The sequence below is a fragment of the Vulpes lagopus genome, chromosome 2 (assembly GCF_018345385.1).
Source record: "Vulpes lagopus strain Blue_001 chromosome 2, ASM1834538v1, whole genome shotgun sequence".
Taxonomy (NCBI): Eukaryota; Metazoa; Chordata; class Mammalia; order Carnivora; family Canidae; genus Vulpes; species Vulpes lagopus.
The window spans coordinates 66,365,465-66,380,503 of NC_054825.1; the positions used below are offsets into that span (position 1 = coordinate 66,365,465).

At 40.1% G+C, this 15,039-nt stretch overlaps 2 protein-coding genes across 3 annotated transcripts in view; one reads left to right on the forward strand and one right to left on the reverse strand.

The window, feature by feature from the left end:
* Positions 1-10,165, forward strand: part of FAM227B (family with sequence similarity 227 member B) — a 182,630-nt gene extending 172,465 nt beyond the window's left edge. The window contains exon 13 of the mRNA XM_041743193.1: positions 10,004-10,165. Coding sequence (XP_041599127.1) covers positions 10,004-10,042 — 39 coding nt within the window. The 3' untranslated portion in view covers positions 10,043-10,165. The remainder of the gene's footprint in view (positions 1-10,003) is intronic.
* Positions 10,166-13,222: 3,057 nt separating this feature from the next.
* Positions 13,223-15,039, reverse strand: part of GALK2 (galactokinase 2) — a 136,927-nt gene continuing 135,110 nt past the window's right edge. For both annotated transcript variants that reach the window (XM_041743191.1, XM_041743190.1), the window contains exon 10: positions 13,223-13,783. In XM_041743191.1, coding sequence (XP_041599125.1) covers positions 13,576-13,783 — 208 coding nt within the window. In that variant the 3' untranslated portion in view covers positions 13,223-13,575. The remainder of the gene's footprint in view (positions 13,784-15,039) is intronic.

A 15,039-nucleotide genomic window follows, 5' to 3' on the forward strand; every position in this document is an offset into this window, starting at 1 on the left:
TAGTACCAACATCATATAGCCCAGAACCCCATTACACAACACAAATATACAACTGTGACCAAATTCTGTGGGCAATGAGAATTACTTTATAAAGAATGTACATACCCAGTTCATTTTAATATGTTCAAAATTAAAAATTTATAGAAAATAAAACATAGTTCTTTGTCTTAATGCCAATTATATACAATGAATGTCCAAGGAAGAAAATCTAATTAGTTCAGAGTGACAAGCACCGTCTCACTCATAAATGCTTCATCGTGGGAACCATGGTCAAGAGCACAATATAGCTTTGTAGAAGGATAAAATCTTCAAAATTCTGACAGGCATTCTGAGAAAGAAATTAAATATTACCAGGAAATAGGTGCACACAAATTAAATTTCAGCAGCTCCAGACTATGTGCACGTTAGGAAAGTGTTAATCACTCTGTAAGATTGAACTTTCTGTGATTTTTACTCAGGAAAAGATCTTAGGGTTTCAGTCACTAGATGTAGCAAGAAAAGTAAGACAGATGTTAAAAGTAGTCTGAACCTCTTCAGATATTTAGGAAGATTGCTAAGCCTTCTCTACTAAAGCTGCTGGACTTCTTCACAGTCTGTGACAGCCAAAGGAGGAAAAAAACCAAAGGTGGAAATTTGGCATAACTGAAATTGCAGGCTTCTTGCTTACATAATGAACAGAACTACCATCTCGTTTCTTGACCATTAGCATCAAAGCACTCCAAAGGTAAGCAAGAATAGGGCTATCTTTTCCCAGAACCCAGACAGACTTGAGTTGGGAGAGACATGGGCCTCCCTTGCTAGACTTGAAGGTGGAGAGTGGGGCTGGGAGATGTCATACTGGAAAACACAATTGGGGGAGAGAGGAGAAATTGATATTTCATATTTAAAAAAAACAGCAAAATTTTTGCATCAGGACCATAGAGCCCCTCTACACACTTCAGAGTGTTTACTCTGAAATCTTTTGCAAACATTAAAATAATGACTACAAAGCCTGGACGTATGGGAAAATTATGATAGTTGGGTAAAGAAAGCAACCATGTCATTATAAAAATAACATAAAATATATATTTGTACATGACAAATGAAAAGGCACATAGAAAAATGAAAGTAGTTTTATTTTTGGGAAAGTGAAATTCTGAGAGAATTTTTTTCTTTTCCTTTGACTACATTAATTCTGCTATTATATTCTTTGCCCAGTAATATTTTTTTACTTTTATTGAGATATAATTGACATATGGCATTGTATAAGTTTCAGGTCTACAGCATAATGATTTGACTTATGTATATTGAGAAATGATTACACAGTGATATTTTTTAAGTCTTACTGAAACACTTGTCAAAATGAGATTTTGTGAGGTTTAGCTTTTGTCTGCTTTATTTAAAGTGAGGCTTTCATTACTTCTCTTTTAGGTTTGAGTACTAATCTATCCCTAAAGTTGTCATTTACTGAATAGTCAAAAATATTTTTTATGTGGAATGAAATCTCAAAGCCAAAATTTGAAAGTAACTTTGATCCAACTTATGGAAGTTTTATTTTGGAAACTTCATTCAGGCTTGATTCATATCAAGAGAAAACTATAGTTTATGTGGACATTTAATTCATTTAGAAGATCCCTAAAGACAAGGTAATTTGTACAGTGTGATCAGAACCCATTAATGTCTGTAATTCCTGAAGACAATGTTGTGTTTCTGACCATAGGTTGACAGAACAATCGGTTGAAAACAGGAAATTCAAGTTGATACATTAGTTGTTCAGTCACAGCTACTATTTAAATATAACCTACATTACTATGAAATGCCTGTCCCAAAGTAAGATGCACTGCCCTCAGAAGCTCACTGAAAACTTGGGGTGCCCGGGTGGCTCACTCAGTTAAGCATCCAACTCTTGATTTCAGCTTAGGTCATGATGTCAGGGTGGTGAGACTGAGCCCCACATCAGGCTCCATGCTCAGTGGGGAGTCTGCTTGATATTCTCTCCCTCTGCCCCTGCCTCCACCAATGCATGTGCTTGCTCACTCTCTCTCTCAAATAAATAAATACATCTTAAAAAATAAAATAAAAAATAGAAGCACGCTGAAAATAGAAATCCAGTCCAAAATGAGGCTCTGAGCAGGAAGAGTCTTCCTGGGATGTCCTCTGCCATGCAACAAATAGGACTGTGTGCAGTGTAGAACTATTTTCATGTAAGCAAAGACACCAGTCTCAAGAGCCTCAAGCAGAATTCTAGAAATACGGTAAAGATCCCATCACAGTGCATGGTCCATGTTGGATATCCAACAAATGTTAACTTCTTGTTTTTCCACTCCATTTCCAATTATTGCCCTACCTCCTTACCACCGCCTCAGATACAATATCTTTGAGGTCTTTTAGTTAACCACATGCCTAATATACTAATCAAGAAGTGGGCTAACCAGATGTGCTGGTACAATGATATCCTGGGCCCAGGTATTAAACATATGATAGTCTCATATCAGACTACCCACATTTTCTCCCCCCTCCTCCCTATCTTTCATCCAGCCCCCATATCCTTCCTATTACTCAACAAATTCTTCTTCATTCCTTTGCAAAATCTCAAATTCCATCCCACACTCTCTGAGCATTTTGCCATTATTTTAGTGATGAGTCTGAACTTCTAAACTTAAAAAGGCTCATATTCTATTTCATAGAAAACCAGAATAGGGACAGGAGCCACATGACCATCTAACTAAATGCCAACCCCTTACAAACAAGGAAAAGGAGCGTCAGCCTGGTTAACTACTTTGGCTACCATGGTACTAGATGATGAGTGCTGACCTCAGTGCCAGAACCAGAGCTCAATCTCCAGGATGGCACTTCCTCTATAATCTTTGGGAAATGGCCTGTGAGTGCCAGCCAAGGAGAGAGCAAGAGCTAAGAGGGTACTGAAAGAAGAGCACCAAGAGAGAAGATGAGTAAAGGACACAGGAGACACACACTTTGTTGACTTCCCAATTTTGCTACGTGCTGCCCTGAAGAAGACTGTATCTTGAATGAGTCCTTGAAGTTAATTATTATTCGTCCTGTATACATGCAATTGTCACTATTGGTCTGCCTCCTGGGGGTGCCAGATGCTGTCAAAGCAATGATTTGATTTTCACCTACACAGTACAAATCAACTTTCCATTAAATCCTAAGTTCAGGGATGCCTGGGTCACTCAACAGTTGAGCGTCTGCCTTTGGCTCAGGGTGTGATCCCGGATTCCCAGGATTGAGTGCTGCATTGGGTTCCTTGCAGGATTGAGTGCTGCAGGGTTCCAGACCTTTCTGGTCTGGAAAGACCAGAAGAGAGCTCTCAGCCTCTCTATGTGTGTGTCTCATGAATAAATAAATAAAATCTTTAAAAAGTAAACAAATAATAAAAAATAAAATAAATTTAAAAATCCTAAGTTCAGGAACTGTATGCCGTTGTGACAGTAAACAGTGAAGTCAGGCTCATCTCTTTCTTTAAAGAAAATCTTACTCTAAAACTTAGATATGATTAAGGGGAAAAAGAAATTTGGAATTTATCAATAAATAGGCTTCTCTAAAATTTATTTCAGAGAATTTTGATCCACTTTAGAATACTATACTCATCCAGACTCAAACTCCAGGCTTAGTAGGGTAGAGTGTGTTCTGCTGTCAGCACTGCTTCCTTCTATAGTCAGTGATGCTATTAAAAGCCTGCTTAAACAGATTCTGTGACCAGAGAATTTATCTCTTCTGGTGTTGCTGAGAAAGTGGTCTAGAGTGCACAGAAAATTGGGTGTTCTTATCCTTGGTTCTAGACTTTGATGTTCAAATTTTAAGTGATTGAAGATAATTCCTGAATAGTTTAGAGCTTAGTAGGAAAGACATAAATTTTATTCAAGCTTATTGTGAGCATCTTTGTTGTGGAGCCATTAATGTTTTTCCTTCTGGTTACCTCAACTGAGATACAGTACTCAGGAAGTTAAGATAAGAAAGATAAAGTAGGGATCCCTGGGTGGTGCAGTGGTTTGGCACCTGCCTTTGGCCCAGGGCGCGATTCTGGAGACCCGGAATCGAATCCCACGTCGGGCTCCCGGTGCATGGAGCCTGCTTCTCCCTCTGCCTATGTCTCTGCCTCTCTTTCTCTCTCTGTGACTATCATAAATAAATAAAAAATACCTTTAAAAAATAAAATAAAATAAAATAAAATAAAATAAAATAGAATAGAATAGAATAGAATAGAATAGAATAGAATAGAATAGAATAGAATAAAATAAAAAAGAAAGAAAGATAAAGTAGCTATGTGGTCCCACTCCAGGGACCAAATCCACTGGGCTTCTCCTAACATTTTTTTTTTTAAGATTTCATTTATTTATTCATGACAGACACAGAGAGAGAGAGAGAGAGGCAGAGACACAGGCAGAGGGAGAAGCAGGCTCCACGCAGGGAGCCCAATGTGGGACTCGATCCCAGGACTCCAAGATCACACCCTGGGCCGAAGGCAGCGCTAAACCGCTGGGCCACCAGGGATGCCCTTCTCCTAACATCCTTACACCGAATAAATAAGGTTAAAATGAGCATCAAAGACAGCCTTGAAATAGACCATAAATTTGCATTCAGAGAAAGACAGAGGTGATACTGAAGTGTGCTTTAGGAGGGGGAGTGGGGCCATACAGGGACAGTCGATTGCAGAGATTTAAGAGCTCCTGGTTTACCAGTAAGGCTAAGGTCTTCTTTTAACACAAGCTGAGGGCTGCCTCCTGGAGTCATTTGCTGATTGCTGTTTCAGAAGGTAATCGTCTGTTCTGTCAGATAGGAATGTGGGTTTAAGACCAGGGTTAGAAGCACAACCACAGGCTGTTCCAAAACAGTGGGATAAGAGCCCCAGGCTCATGAGCAGCACACTTACACCTTCTACTTAGCATCTTTCTTTCCTGTAGTTAGCAGAGGCCACCAGCTGAAGGCAACCAACATATCCTGTCAGTCCCCTCCAGAGCCTTCCAGAGATCAAGAGACCTTGAGATTCTCAGTATATGTAGAAATGAAGAAATGCCTTAAAAGGGTTACAAAAATTTGGGTATGTTTTTAATATTTACATTTAACAAATTGCCGCTTTTAATCTATACACACACACACACACACACACACACACACAAAACACCACAAAAAAAGGCAATTGCAGAATTTATGAAACTATTAAGTTCTAGTGCATTGTGGGTGGTGTAGTCCAGATAATGGGGCACAAGTTTAATGTGGTCTAATGAGTACTGTCTTCTTTCAGTTTGCATATTACAAATATCTCCAGATGTAATATTCATGTCCACAACTGAGACCCTTCATGACTGGGATGCCCAGGCCAGACAGCATGCTCAGTCTCCTTGTGACAGTTACTGTCCTCCTCTCCCAGATGTTCCTAACTAAAAATCTTTCCTTAACCATAAGCCTATCACACCACCTGCTCCAACTTACCGTGATATTATAAAAGAAGCAAAAAGACAATTTGCAAGGAATGAAAAGGATTTTCGGACGTAAGTTGCTGCCCCCTTATTGTTAAATATAAAATCCTAAACTCTTTTAGAGCTGGAAGTAACCATAGAAATCAGCTACACTTAGCTCCTTATTTTACCAGTGAGGAGAGTCACTTCTGAGTGTCTAACAGACGTGGAGTTTCTTTTCCGGTAAGTGTCAAGGATGTATGTTGGAGCCATAGAGCCATGGCAAGTGTCAGGGATTGAAGGAAGGAAGAAACCCTTGCTGTGCTGTGGTTGGGGGCATGCACCCCAGCATGGAAAGACCAGAAGAGAGCTCCAGAAAATAGAGACTGGAGTACTGATTGTTTACAAAGATGAGCCATGGAAGAACAGAAAGGTTTGTTTGCAGTATGAGTTCTCTGGAGCTGGGGTGGCATTTGGGGCAGTATTAAGGAAAGCACAATCAAATACATCAAAAAGGGGTATATGGAAGAGTAACCAGGTAAGGTCTTATCCAGCAGGCAGGGCAAAAGTTTGATCCTTGGCTTACCAAGCGTCACCATTCCCCTCCCATCTCCTTCCAGTCCCCCACCCCCACCACACATGTACACACACGCACACACACACACACACAGCCCTTGGATTTCCTGTGCTCAGTGCAAAGAACTAGTATGAACACTTTGTGAGAGGGCCCTTGTTGAAGCAGCGAGGTGGAGTCCAAACCATACTCATGTGTCATGAGTGATGTCTTTGGTATGTATTTATAGCAGGGAATGTTCTGGGGGATTCCTCTCACCAAGTAGTACATAGGGTGGGGATGTTGAAGAATTGGTTTATAAAGGACTTTTACTGACATGTAGAAGTTAGCAATTATTAATTTATTCTTTCCCAATTTGATATCCTGCTTTATTTTAAAATTTAACTCGAAATTTTTATTTTTATAGAGAAACGCACAGAATTAATGAAGAAATAAAACTCCTAAGACAGCGGCAAGAAAGAATTGATAAGGAGCTTGATAGGTTTGTTCCTTATTCAATTTTGTAGTGATTAAAAACATTTTAATTGAGGGACACCTAAGTGGCACAGTTGGCTAAGTGTCCACCGACTCTTGGTTTTGGCTCAGGTCATGATCTCGTGGTCATGGAATCAAGCCCTGCTGTCAGGCTCTGAGCTCAGTGCAGAGTCTGCTTCAGAATCTCTCTCCCTCCCACTCAGTCTCTCTTTCTCTCAAATAAATAAATGAATAAATAAATAAATAATCTTTAATAAAAACCCATTAAACATTTAAATTCAACAACTGTGCTACAAAAAACTAAAATGGGTTTATTATGTAAAAATACATCCACTCAGATATCTGCAGGGATTTTCTACTCAACAGTTTCATCAGGAATAACATTTTGACCTTCTTTGTCCACAGAACCAACTACTCTGCTAATTTAATTAATTGCTAAACATCATCATCATTTCCTTTTACTCCTCTAGCTATAGTACTTAAGCTCAAGGCCTTTTAAAAATAAACCCATAACCATGCCCTGCCCTCAGGAAGATGGAAACTAGAAAAACAAGCTGTTCAGCTGGCCTCCCTTGGGCTAGTTCTTTGTTCCCCTTCTGCTCCTACACACACAAACATTTTGGGGGCACATTTAATTTGTTTATTTTATAAATTAGTGTATAAAAAGGAAAAATATAAAGTATTGAGACTAAACTACTTCTAGCATACCCACATGCAAAAGAATGTGTGGGATGAGCGCAGCCCTTCAAACAAGCACCTATGGAAGACCACAGCTGTGTGCCATTCATCTTCTAATTACTATTTTGGAACTTAAAAAGCTAGTTTCCTGTAGAGATGGCAAATCACTATGTTGTATACCTGAAACTAATGTCACATTATATGTATGCTCTGTACTTCAGGGGTCTCTTTTTTAAGTTAGTTTTTGGCTGGCTCAGTTGGTGGAGCATGCAACTCTTGATCTTGAGGTTGTAAGTTTGAGCCCCATGTTGTGTGTAGAGAGTACTTAAAAATAAGATCTTAAAATAAATAAAAACAAAAAAGCTATTTCCCAGTCACATGAGAAAATCCAATTAATGAATTGGACTTTAGAATCTTCTCTCTCTTTTCACCAAATATCTTATCACTCATATTTCTCCTTCACGATACTTAAATTTTAAGATCTGATTCCAGGGTCGCCTGAGTGGTTCAGTGGGCTAAGAATCTAACTCTTGATTTTGGCTCGAGTCATAGGCTCAGAGTGTGAGATTGAGCTCCATGTCAGGCCCCATGTGTGTGGAGCATGAAGCCTGCTTGGGATTCTCTCTCTTTCCTCTGCCTCTGCCTGTTGACCCCACACCCCCAACACACACACTATCTCTAAAAAAAAAAAAAGAAAGAAGAAAGAAGAAAGAGAAAGAAAGAAAGAAAGAAAGAAAGAGAAAGAAGAAAGAAAAAAGAAAGAAGAAAGAAAGAAGAAAGAAGAAAGAAAGAAAGAAAGAAGAAAGAAAGAAAGAAAGAAGAAAGAAAGAAAGAAAGAAAGAAAGAAAGAAAGAAAGAAGAAAGAAAGAAAGAAAGAAAGAGGGATCCCTGGGTGGTGCAGTGGTTTAGCGCCTGTCTTTGGCCCAGGGCGCGATCCTGGAGACCTGGGATCGAGTCCCACATCGGGCTCCCGGTGCATGGAGCCTGCTTCTCCCTCTGCCTGTGACTCTGCCTCTCTCTCTCTCTCTGACTATCATAAATAAATAAAGTTAAAAAGAATTTTTTTAAGAAAAAAAAAAGAAAGAGAAGAAAGAAAGAAAGAAAAAGAAGAAAGAAAGAAAGAAAGAAAGAAAGAAAAGAAAGAAAGAAAGAAAGAAAGAAAGAAAGAAAGAAAGAAAGAAAGAAAGAAGAGAGATATCTGATTCCAGGTGACTTTTACAAGTTCCCCAAAATCAAATCTATATGGGATAGGATTTCTCATCACTGAGAATATAACAGAAGAATATAGGACAGAGTAATTTGCAAGAAGTGCTCAAATATGTTTTATGCAATGGGACATTGTGGGTGAAAAAAGGGGAAAATACGCCTTCATATATCAATCTCATGTGCCTGTTAAATCTATAGGCACAGCATACACATTTCTATCTGTAATCTTCAAAGAAGAGATACTCATGGAGAGGAAAGGCAAGGCAAGCAGAAAGACAGGGGTTAGGGAGTGGTGGTGGTTGCAAAACTGTGAGTGCGCTAAAAAAAACCCACTGAATTGTACACTTTAACAAGGTGGATTTTATGGTATGAGACCTAGGTCAATAAAACTGTTATTTAAAAAAAAGAAAGAGGGGCGCTGTAAATTAAAAGGGTGAGTCCAAAGATGGCTTGATTCTAACAAAGTGAGATGGAACCAGAGTCTGAGTCCAACACCCATCTCAAGGAGATCCTAAGAGGGTGTTACCGAGAAAGGACATCAGAGATATTTTGGAGTGTGTCTCAATAGGACTATGACAAAGAGACTCACATTGTGAAAGCCAGATCTGAGAAAAGCAGGAGGAGAGCCCAGAGGGTAATCGTTAGTGAGGAGAAAAGCCAGTGGAGGAGATAAAATTGGTAGAGGTAAAGCAGAGAATAAGCAAGGGGCATTTGTCAGTGGCCGAGCACAAGTGCAGGGGGTGGTCAAGAGCCAGCCCTGCTGCGCCCCAGGGGGTGCCCCCCACTACCTGCTAAAGAAACCCAGAAGATGCCTTGCGGGGCGTGGGGGGGTGGCTAATCTATACTTCATGGTTTAGCAAAGTACACTGGGAATTTTCAGAAATGTTTACTTCCTACAAATTCCATGGAGGAAAAAGAGTTTTAAAATGTCTCCCTTGAATATTGCCAGTGAAATTAATAGCCATATATCTTTATTTCATTTTTGTTTCTCTTGCTAATACTGCTTTCTCCTTGTCCCAAGTTCTTACCCGTCCAAGCCTCAGCCTACTCCTCTCTGCCTCTCCCCGCATCCACAGGTCTCTGCAAAGGTTCCTCCTGCCTCCTGAATTCAGCTGTCCAACTCCCTCATAAATATTTCTTTAATGAGTACTTGGTGACAAAAATCAGGATAGACTCCTGGATTCCTCCATGAGCTTCCAGCCTTCACTATCTCTATCCACGCCTCCCACCCCCCACCCTCCCTGCCGCCCCAGATCCCTGCCAGTCCCTTGGGACACTCCTTCAAGTCTGCACTGGAGCCAGGCAAGCGGAGTCAGTTCAGCAAATATTGTGCAAACCATCTCACTGACGAGAATGCTGCACTCCTGGGACGCAGTGTCACACAGTGGTTGAATTAAAGGCTCGAGTCACGCCGCTTGTGTTCAAATCCTGTATGACTTGCTAGCCATAGGGCTGTGGGCAGGTTAATTAACCTATCTGAGCCTTTTTCATTTAGAACACTGGATAGTAATACTACTTACTTGATAAGATTGTTGTAAGGGTAATTGAATGAATATGTGTAAATTGCTGGCAAATACCCAGCATATTAAATTTTGTGTAAATGTTGGTGATTAGTCGGTGTCAGTATAAAAACAATTGGTTTGGCTACCGGTTTTTTTTTTTTTTTTTTCAGACTCCAGGCAAAGGCTACCAAGAAACCTTACGAAGTTAGGAATGACTTTGATAAGTTCCTACATAAACTGGTATGTTTCCTTTTTGAAAACAGTTGAGAATTCTCTCTCTAGCTTCTCTTCCATGGCCTGGACAATATTTAATAAGCAATATGTGGTTTCACATCCAAGATACAGTGGGAAGGTAAAATACACTATTGTCATTTAAGCATCCACATGCACATTTAAGATAATCCCTGTTTTTCATATTAGTAGCAGCCTCATGCCCACTTACCCTCATCCCTTGCTTCCGACCACAGGCAGTTTATGCAACTGAAAAGCTCCAAATGCAGTCAAAATTTCAAACTAATAGAAAATTATCAGTGAAGTCATATTTTATTTTGTTAATAATTCAACAAAAATATATTGGTTTCTAATGACTGTGTTAAATGAATGGTCCCTGCAGAAATTACAAGGTTCTAAATGGGACTCAAAGTGTGTGAGAAAAAGAAAAGGAGCCTTCTCTGTCTTTCCAGTCTTCTTTGTCCCTTCCTCTTGCACTCCCTCCTTAACTTCTGGGAAGTTCTGTTAAATCTAAAGGTTCTTTTTCCCTTCCAGCAGGCAAGAGCATGTAGGGAAAAGGGTGCAATAAATCTGAAGGTTGGGCAATCTGAGGTCAGGAATAGGAGAGAGCTTTTTATTTTTAGCATGTCATCTAGAACAATCCTTATTAGCTACTGGTCTAATGCCAAAAACAGAGCTCACATAATCTAATCAAGTTCCTATATGAGCCAGAAAGGTGAGAGAAGGGAGTAAAACACCTGAGTATTTAGTATTAAACAAATAGGACTATTCTTTACTTCCACACACAAAATTCTCTTTCATTCTTCTCAGTCTCTCTTAACTACTACTGCTAGAGACATGGGTACAGAGAATTATTTATGAAGTGTAAGAAAACCACTGTGCCAGTGTGCTGGTGAAGGGCAAGTGACCTCAGCTGGCACATGGTACGTGGCCTGAGTATCAGGGAAGCTACAAGCTGTGGAAACTGCAGCACCCCCTGTCATTGTAGGTCTACCTGTCATCAAAACAAAGCAGCTATACCTCAGCTCTAGTTCATGGTCATCCCCAGGAGTGGAGGCCAGGGGAGAATCAGATCTTCTGCCATCAGTAATCCAGATTCTTCGTAGAATTCCTCGTTAGAACTCCAAATGTCTGAATATTTTGGGGGCCACACTAAATGTATCTCTAGACCAGATGTGGCCTATGGGTTGCTAGTTTGCAACCCTCCTCTAAATGCTGGGCTTGGAGCTCTTCAAAAGCCATCTGCAGCCAGGATAGCCTATCTTCTCCTCCACTGTATCCCAGGGCAAACTCCACACCCCCACTGAGCCTTGTGCACATCCCATGTGAGACCATTATCAGATATTTGCCCGTCTGCAGTGCCTACTCTCCAGCTTTCACACATTGCTCATCCTTTAGCCCTGTTCAAACTCCATCTTCTTCATGAAGCTTTTTACCAGTTGGCCTAGCCCTATCCCCTCCAGAAAAGTTTGATGTCTCTCATAATTTCTAGAAAAACAGTGATGGTTTGATTGAAAAATAGTTCTTTTCCTTCAAGCCAGATGAGACACATACGGAATAGATCCCTGGCTGAGAACAACTGTGTCCTCCAAAGCAGAGGCACAATGGAAATTTTTACTCACCTGTTGCAAGAAGGTATCTCATGATGAAAAATTTAAATAGAATAGCAAAGCAATGGAAAGTACCACATTTTTTTGTTTGGGGGGTTTTGGGTTTTTTTTTTTACATTAATCCAGGTATCTTTAAATAATTATGTACCAACCACAGATCTTCTGTGTAAAATGGAAAGGTATTAAAAAACAAAAAATTATAATCTGAGGCTTAGTCAGTTAAGCATCTGCCTTCGGCTCAAGTCATGAGTATTCTGGGATCCAGCCCTGTGTTGGGCTCCATGGGGGCGGGGGTGGGGGGGGTGCAGCTTCTCCCTCTCCCTCTGCCCCTCACTGCCCCCCTTCTCTGCTCCTCCTCGCTCTTTCTCTCACACTCTCTCTCTCAAACAAATAAAAAAAATCTTAAAACAACAACAAAGAATTATAATTTAAAATCAATTCAGATTTTGGATTATTGGGTGTTATAAAAACTCAAAATTCTTTCAACAAATTTAACTTAAGCTTTCTCAAGTGTTTACCTTATTTTAAAGAATGAAAATGCACCAGAAGTTTATTTTAGAAAAGAAGAATGGATTTCTTAGTACCCTATATATGCCTGCTGTCCTTTGAGATATACTAAAACCAGCTTTGCCTCAAACTCTCTGAAACGGAGATTCAAGATGATGATGTCCAGTCTTTAAGTTGTACATCAGTGAGCAAAACAACCACAGAATAATACAAAATTGTGATAATTTTCTGGATAATTCATACCATAAGACTGCTGCTGCCTTAATTATCTGATCATATCAGCAAAATGCTTTTTGGTCTAAACCTTCATCTAATTCAGGAAGGCCCTCTTGTGAGAAAGTCGTTCACTTAGCATCACCACAAGGCCAAACATTTCTGACCACTTTTGATAAACATATTACAGGACTCAGCAACTCTCCTCCCCAATCCCAGACCTGCACACCTGTTCTACACTGGTCCACATGCACAAGCGAGACCTGCTAGACACAACAGAGTTGCAAGGCATAGGTGGTGGGGTTTCCTGGAAGGGTAAACAGGCCTTTTGGATCAGAGAGCATTGGAGGGAAGTTAGCATAGAGTGGGAAGAAAGCAAATTCTATGATCAAATTGAATTATCTGAATTATCATCCAGATAATTCTCAATTTCAATGTGAATAGAGATAAAGACAGCAAGTGACTTTTAGCTAAGTTTCTCTATTAAGTAATAGAGAAAGCTCAGAGCCAAAAAGAAAGTGATTATTTATTTGATATCACATAGTCTGTAAAAAGTTAATGAATCTAAATCCATTGTTGCTTTAAAAAAGAAAGTAAGTCTTCTCATCTTGATAATTGGTGTAAGCTCACATACAAGTGTCCAGGACAATTTGTGAATCTTTAATCATGTATTATTTTAATAGCATTCTGAAGCTCAAACTGAGAAAGAGTTTCTAGCATCACTATCATCATCATCATCAATTGAAGACTACGACTGCAAAGAAGAAGAATGTCAAGAGAAACCAGAAATGAACTGTGTTTAAGAATATGGCAGGCAATGCAACTGTATCCATTTAATTGTAGCAGTATGTTTAATTCACATCCAATCCGTGAGGTCAGTATTGAGTGTCTTTTATCATTCATCTTTAAAAATCTTGAAGTCAATAAATCTCAGTAAATCATCCTGAAGAGAACTGTCCAAGCATAATTTTGGCTCTTATTGGTAGACAACATACTTTAAGATGGAAAAACAATCATTATGAAGCATAGAGAGCTTTCAACCGTTTCTTTGGAAATACATCTTGATAATAGCAACCGTTCATCATAATACAAAACAGAAAGAGGATTAATTTACTGTGGCATAAGAAGCTCTGCCAGTTCCTAAATGCCCTAAATAGTTTCTCTGAGATTTTTTACATTGTTTAGGCCTCAAGGAAAACCAAAGCCCCGCCTCCTGGTTTGGTAGCAAACAAACTCTGCTTCTCAAATGTGAAGTCTTGGTCACTCCTCTTGTAATAGGCTTTGTGCACATTTGCGAGGAAGCTGGGCAGCTTGTCAGCAGGTACTATGGATACTGTGCAGCCTCCCCATCCTGCTCCAGTGAGTCGTGACCCTTGAGCCCCAAACTTCCTAAAACAATGAGAAAAAAGCCCATGTTAGAACCCGTAAATGCAAATGAGAGTGGTTTGCCTGGTGCTTCCAAAGAACACAACACCCAAGTCCTAAGCAGAGAATATATGTGGGTTTCCTTGTGTGTGTGTTGGGGGGTAGTTCAGTGTTGCAAACATTTTAGGACATGATGAATGTATACTGTTTCAGAAGGTGATTTGAAATTTAGTTGTATCTAAAACTGGGCCATGGTTTTGGTAGTAGTAGAAGTAAGCAGTAGAAGTTAAGTAGTAGAAGTTAGCAGGACTCCTGGCTGCAGAGAGCTGGCAGTGACCCACTATATAGTCTTGATTCCATAAAGGCACCAACGGAACACTTGTATATAGCAAGCTAACAGGTGATCAAGAAGGAGTAAAAAGCAATAGGCAACAGGCATGACCAACATTATGGATCAGAAGGTGGCTGCAGGGGCACCCAGGTGGCTCAGTCAGTTAAGCTTCCGACTCTTCATTCTGGCTCAGGTCATGGTCTCAGGGTCATGAGATCCGGCTCCCCACTCAGAGAGGAGTCAGCTTGAGATTCTTTCTCTCCCTCTCTCTGCCCCTCCCCCTACTCGTGCTCCAAATAAATAAAACCTTAAAAAAAAAAAAAAAGAAAGGTGACTCCCAATGAGGTCAAATCAAAATTTAAAATGCAAGCCTTATGCAAGAGAGGTCTTCCTCCAGTAGCTACTTAAGGTCTGTTCTTAAGGCTTGGCTATTCCAAATAAAAGAATCCGTCCCCTACAACAGATAGCCTAGATTTGTGCTGAATAAATTTATCAACAAAGAACATGCTATTAAAGTGTAGATCAGGGATCCCTGGGTGGCGCAGTGGTTTGGCGCCTGCCTTTGGCCCAGGGCGCAATCCTGGAGACCTAGGATCGAATCCTACGTCGGGTTCCCGGTGCATGGAGCCTGCTTCTCCCTCTGCCTATGTCTCTGCCTCTCTCTCTCTCTCTGTGTGACTATCATAAATAAAAATTTTTTAAAAATAAATAAATAAATAAATAAATAAAACTCTAGATCAGTCTGTCTGTTTAATCTCTGATAGGAAGTCACACAGACCTTTCCACAAAAAGGACCGTGGTCTCTACAGCTCCAAATGCCTCTTCCCTGTGCTCTTGGGAGGTGGTCTAACCACTGGACTCAGAATTTACCATCAGTCAAAATGTGTGATCAGGATGGAAACCACCATTTAAACCTCCACACAAAAAGAGGTCATTTTATTCACCAACA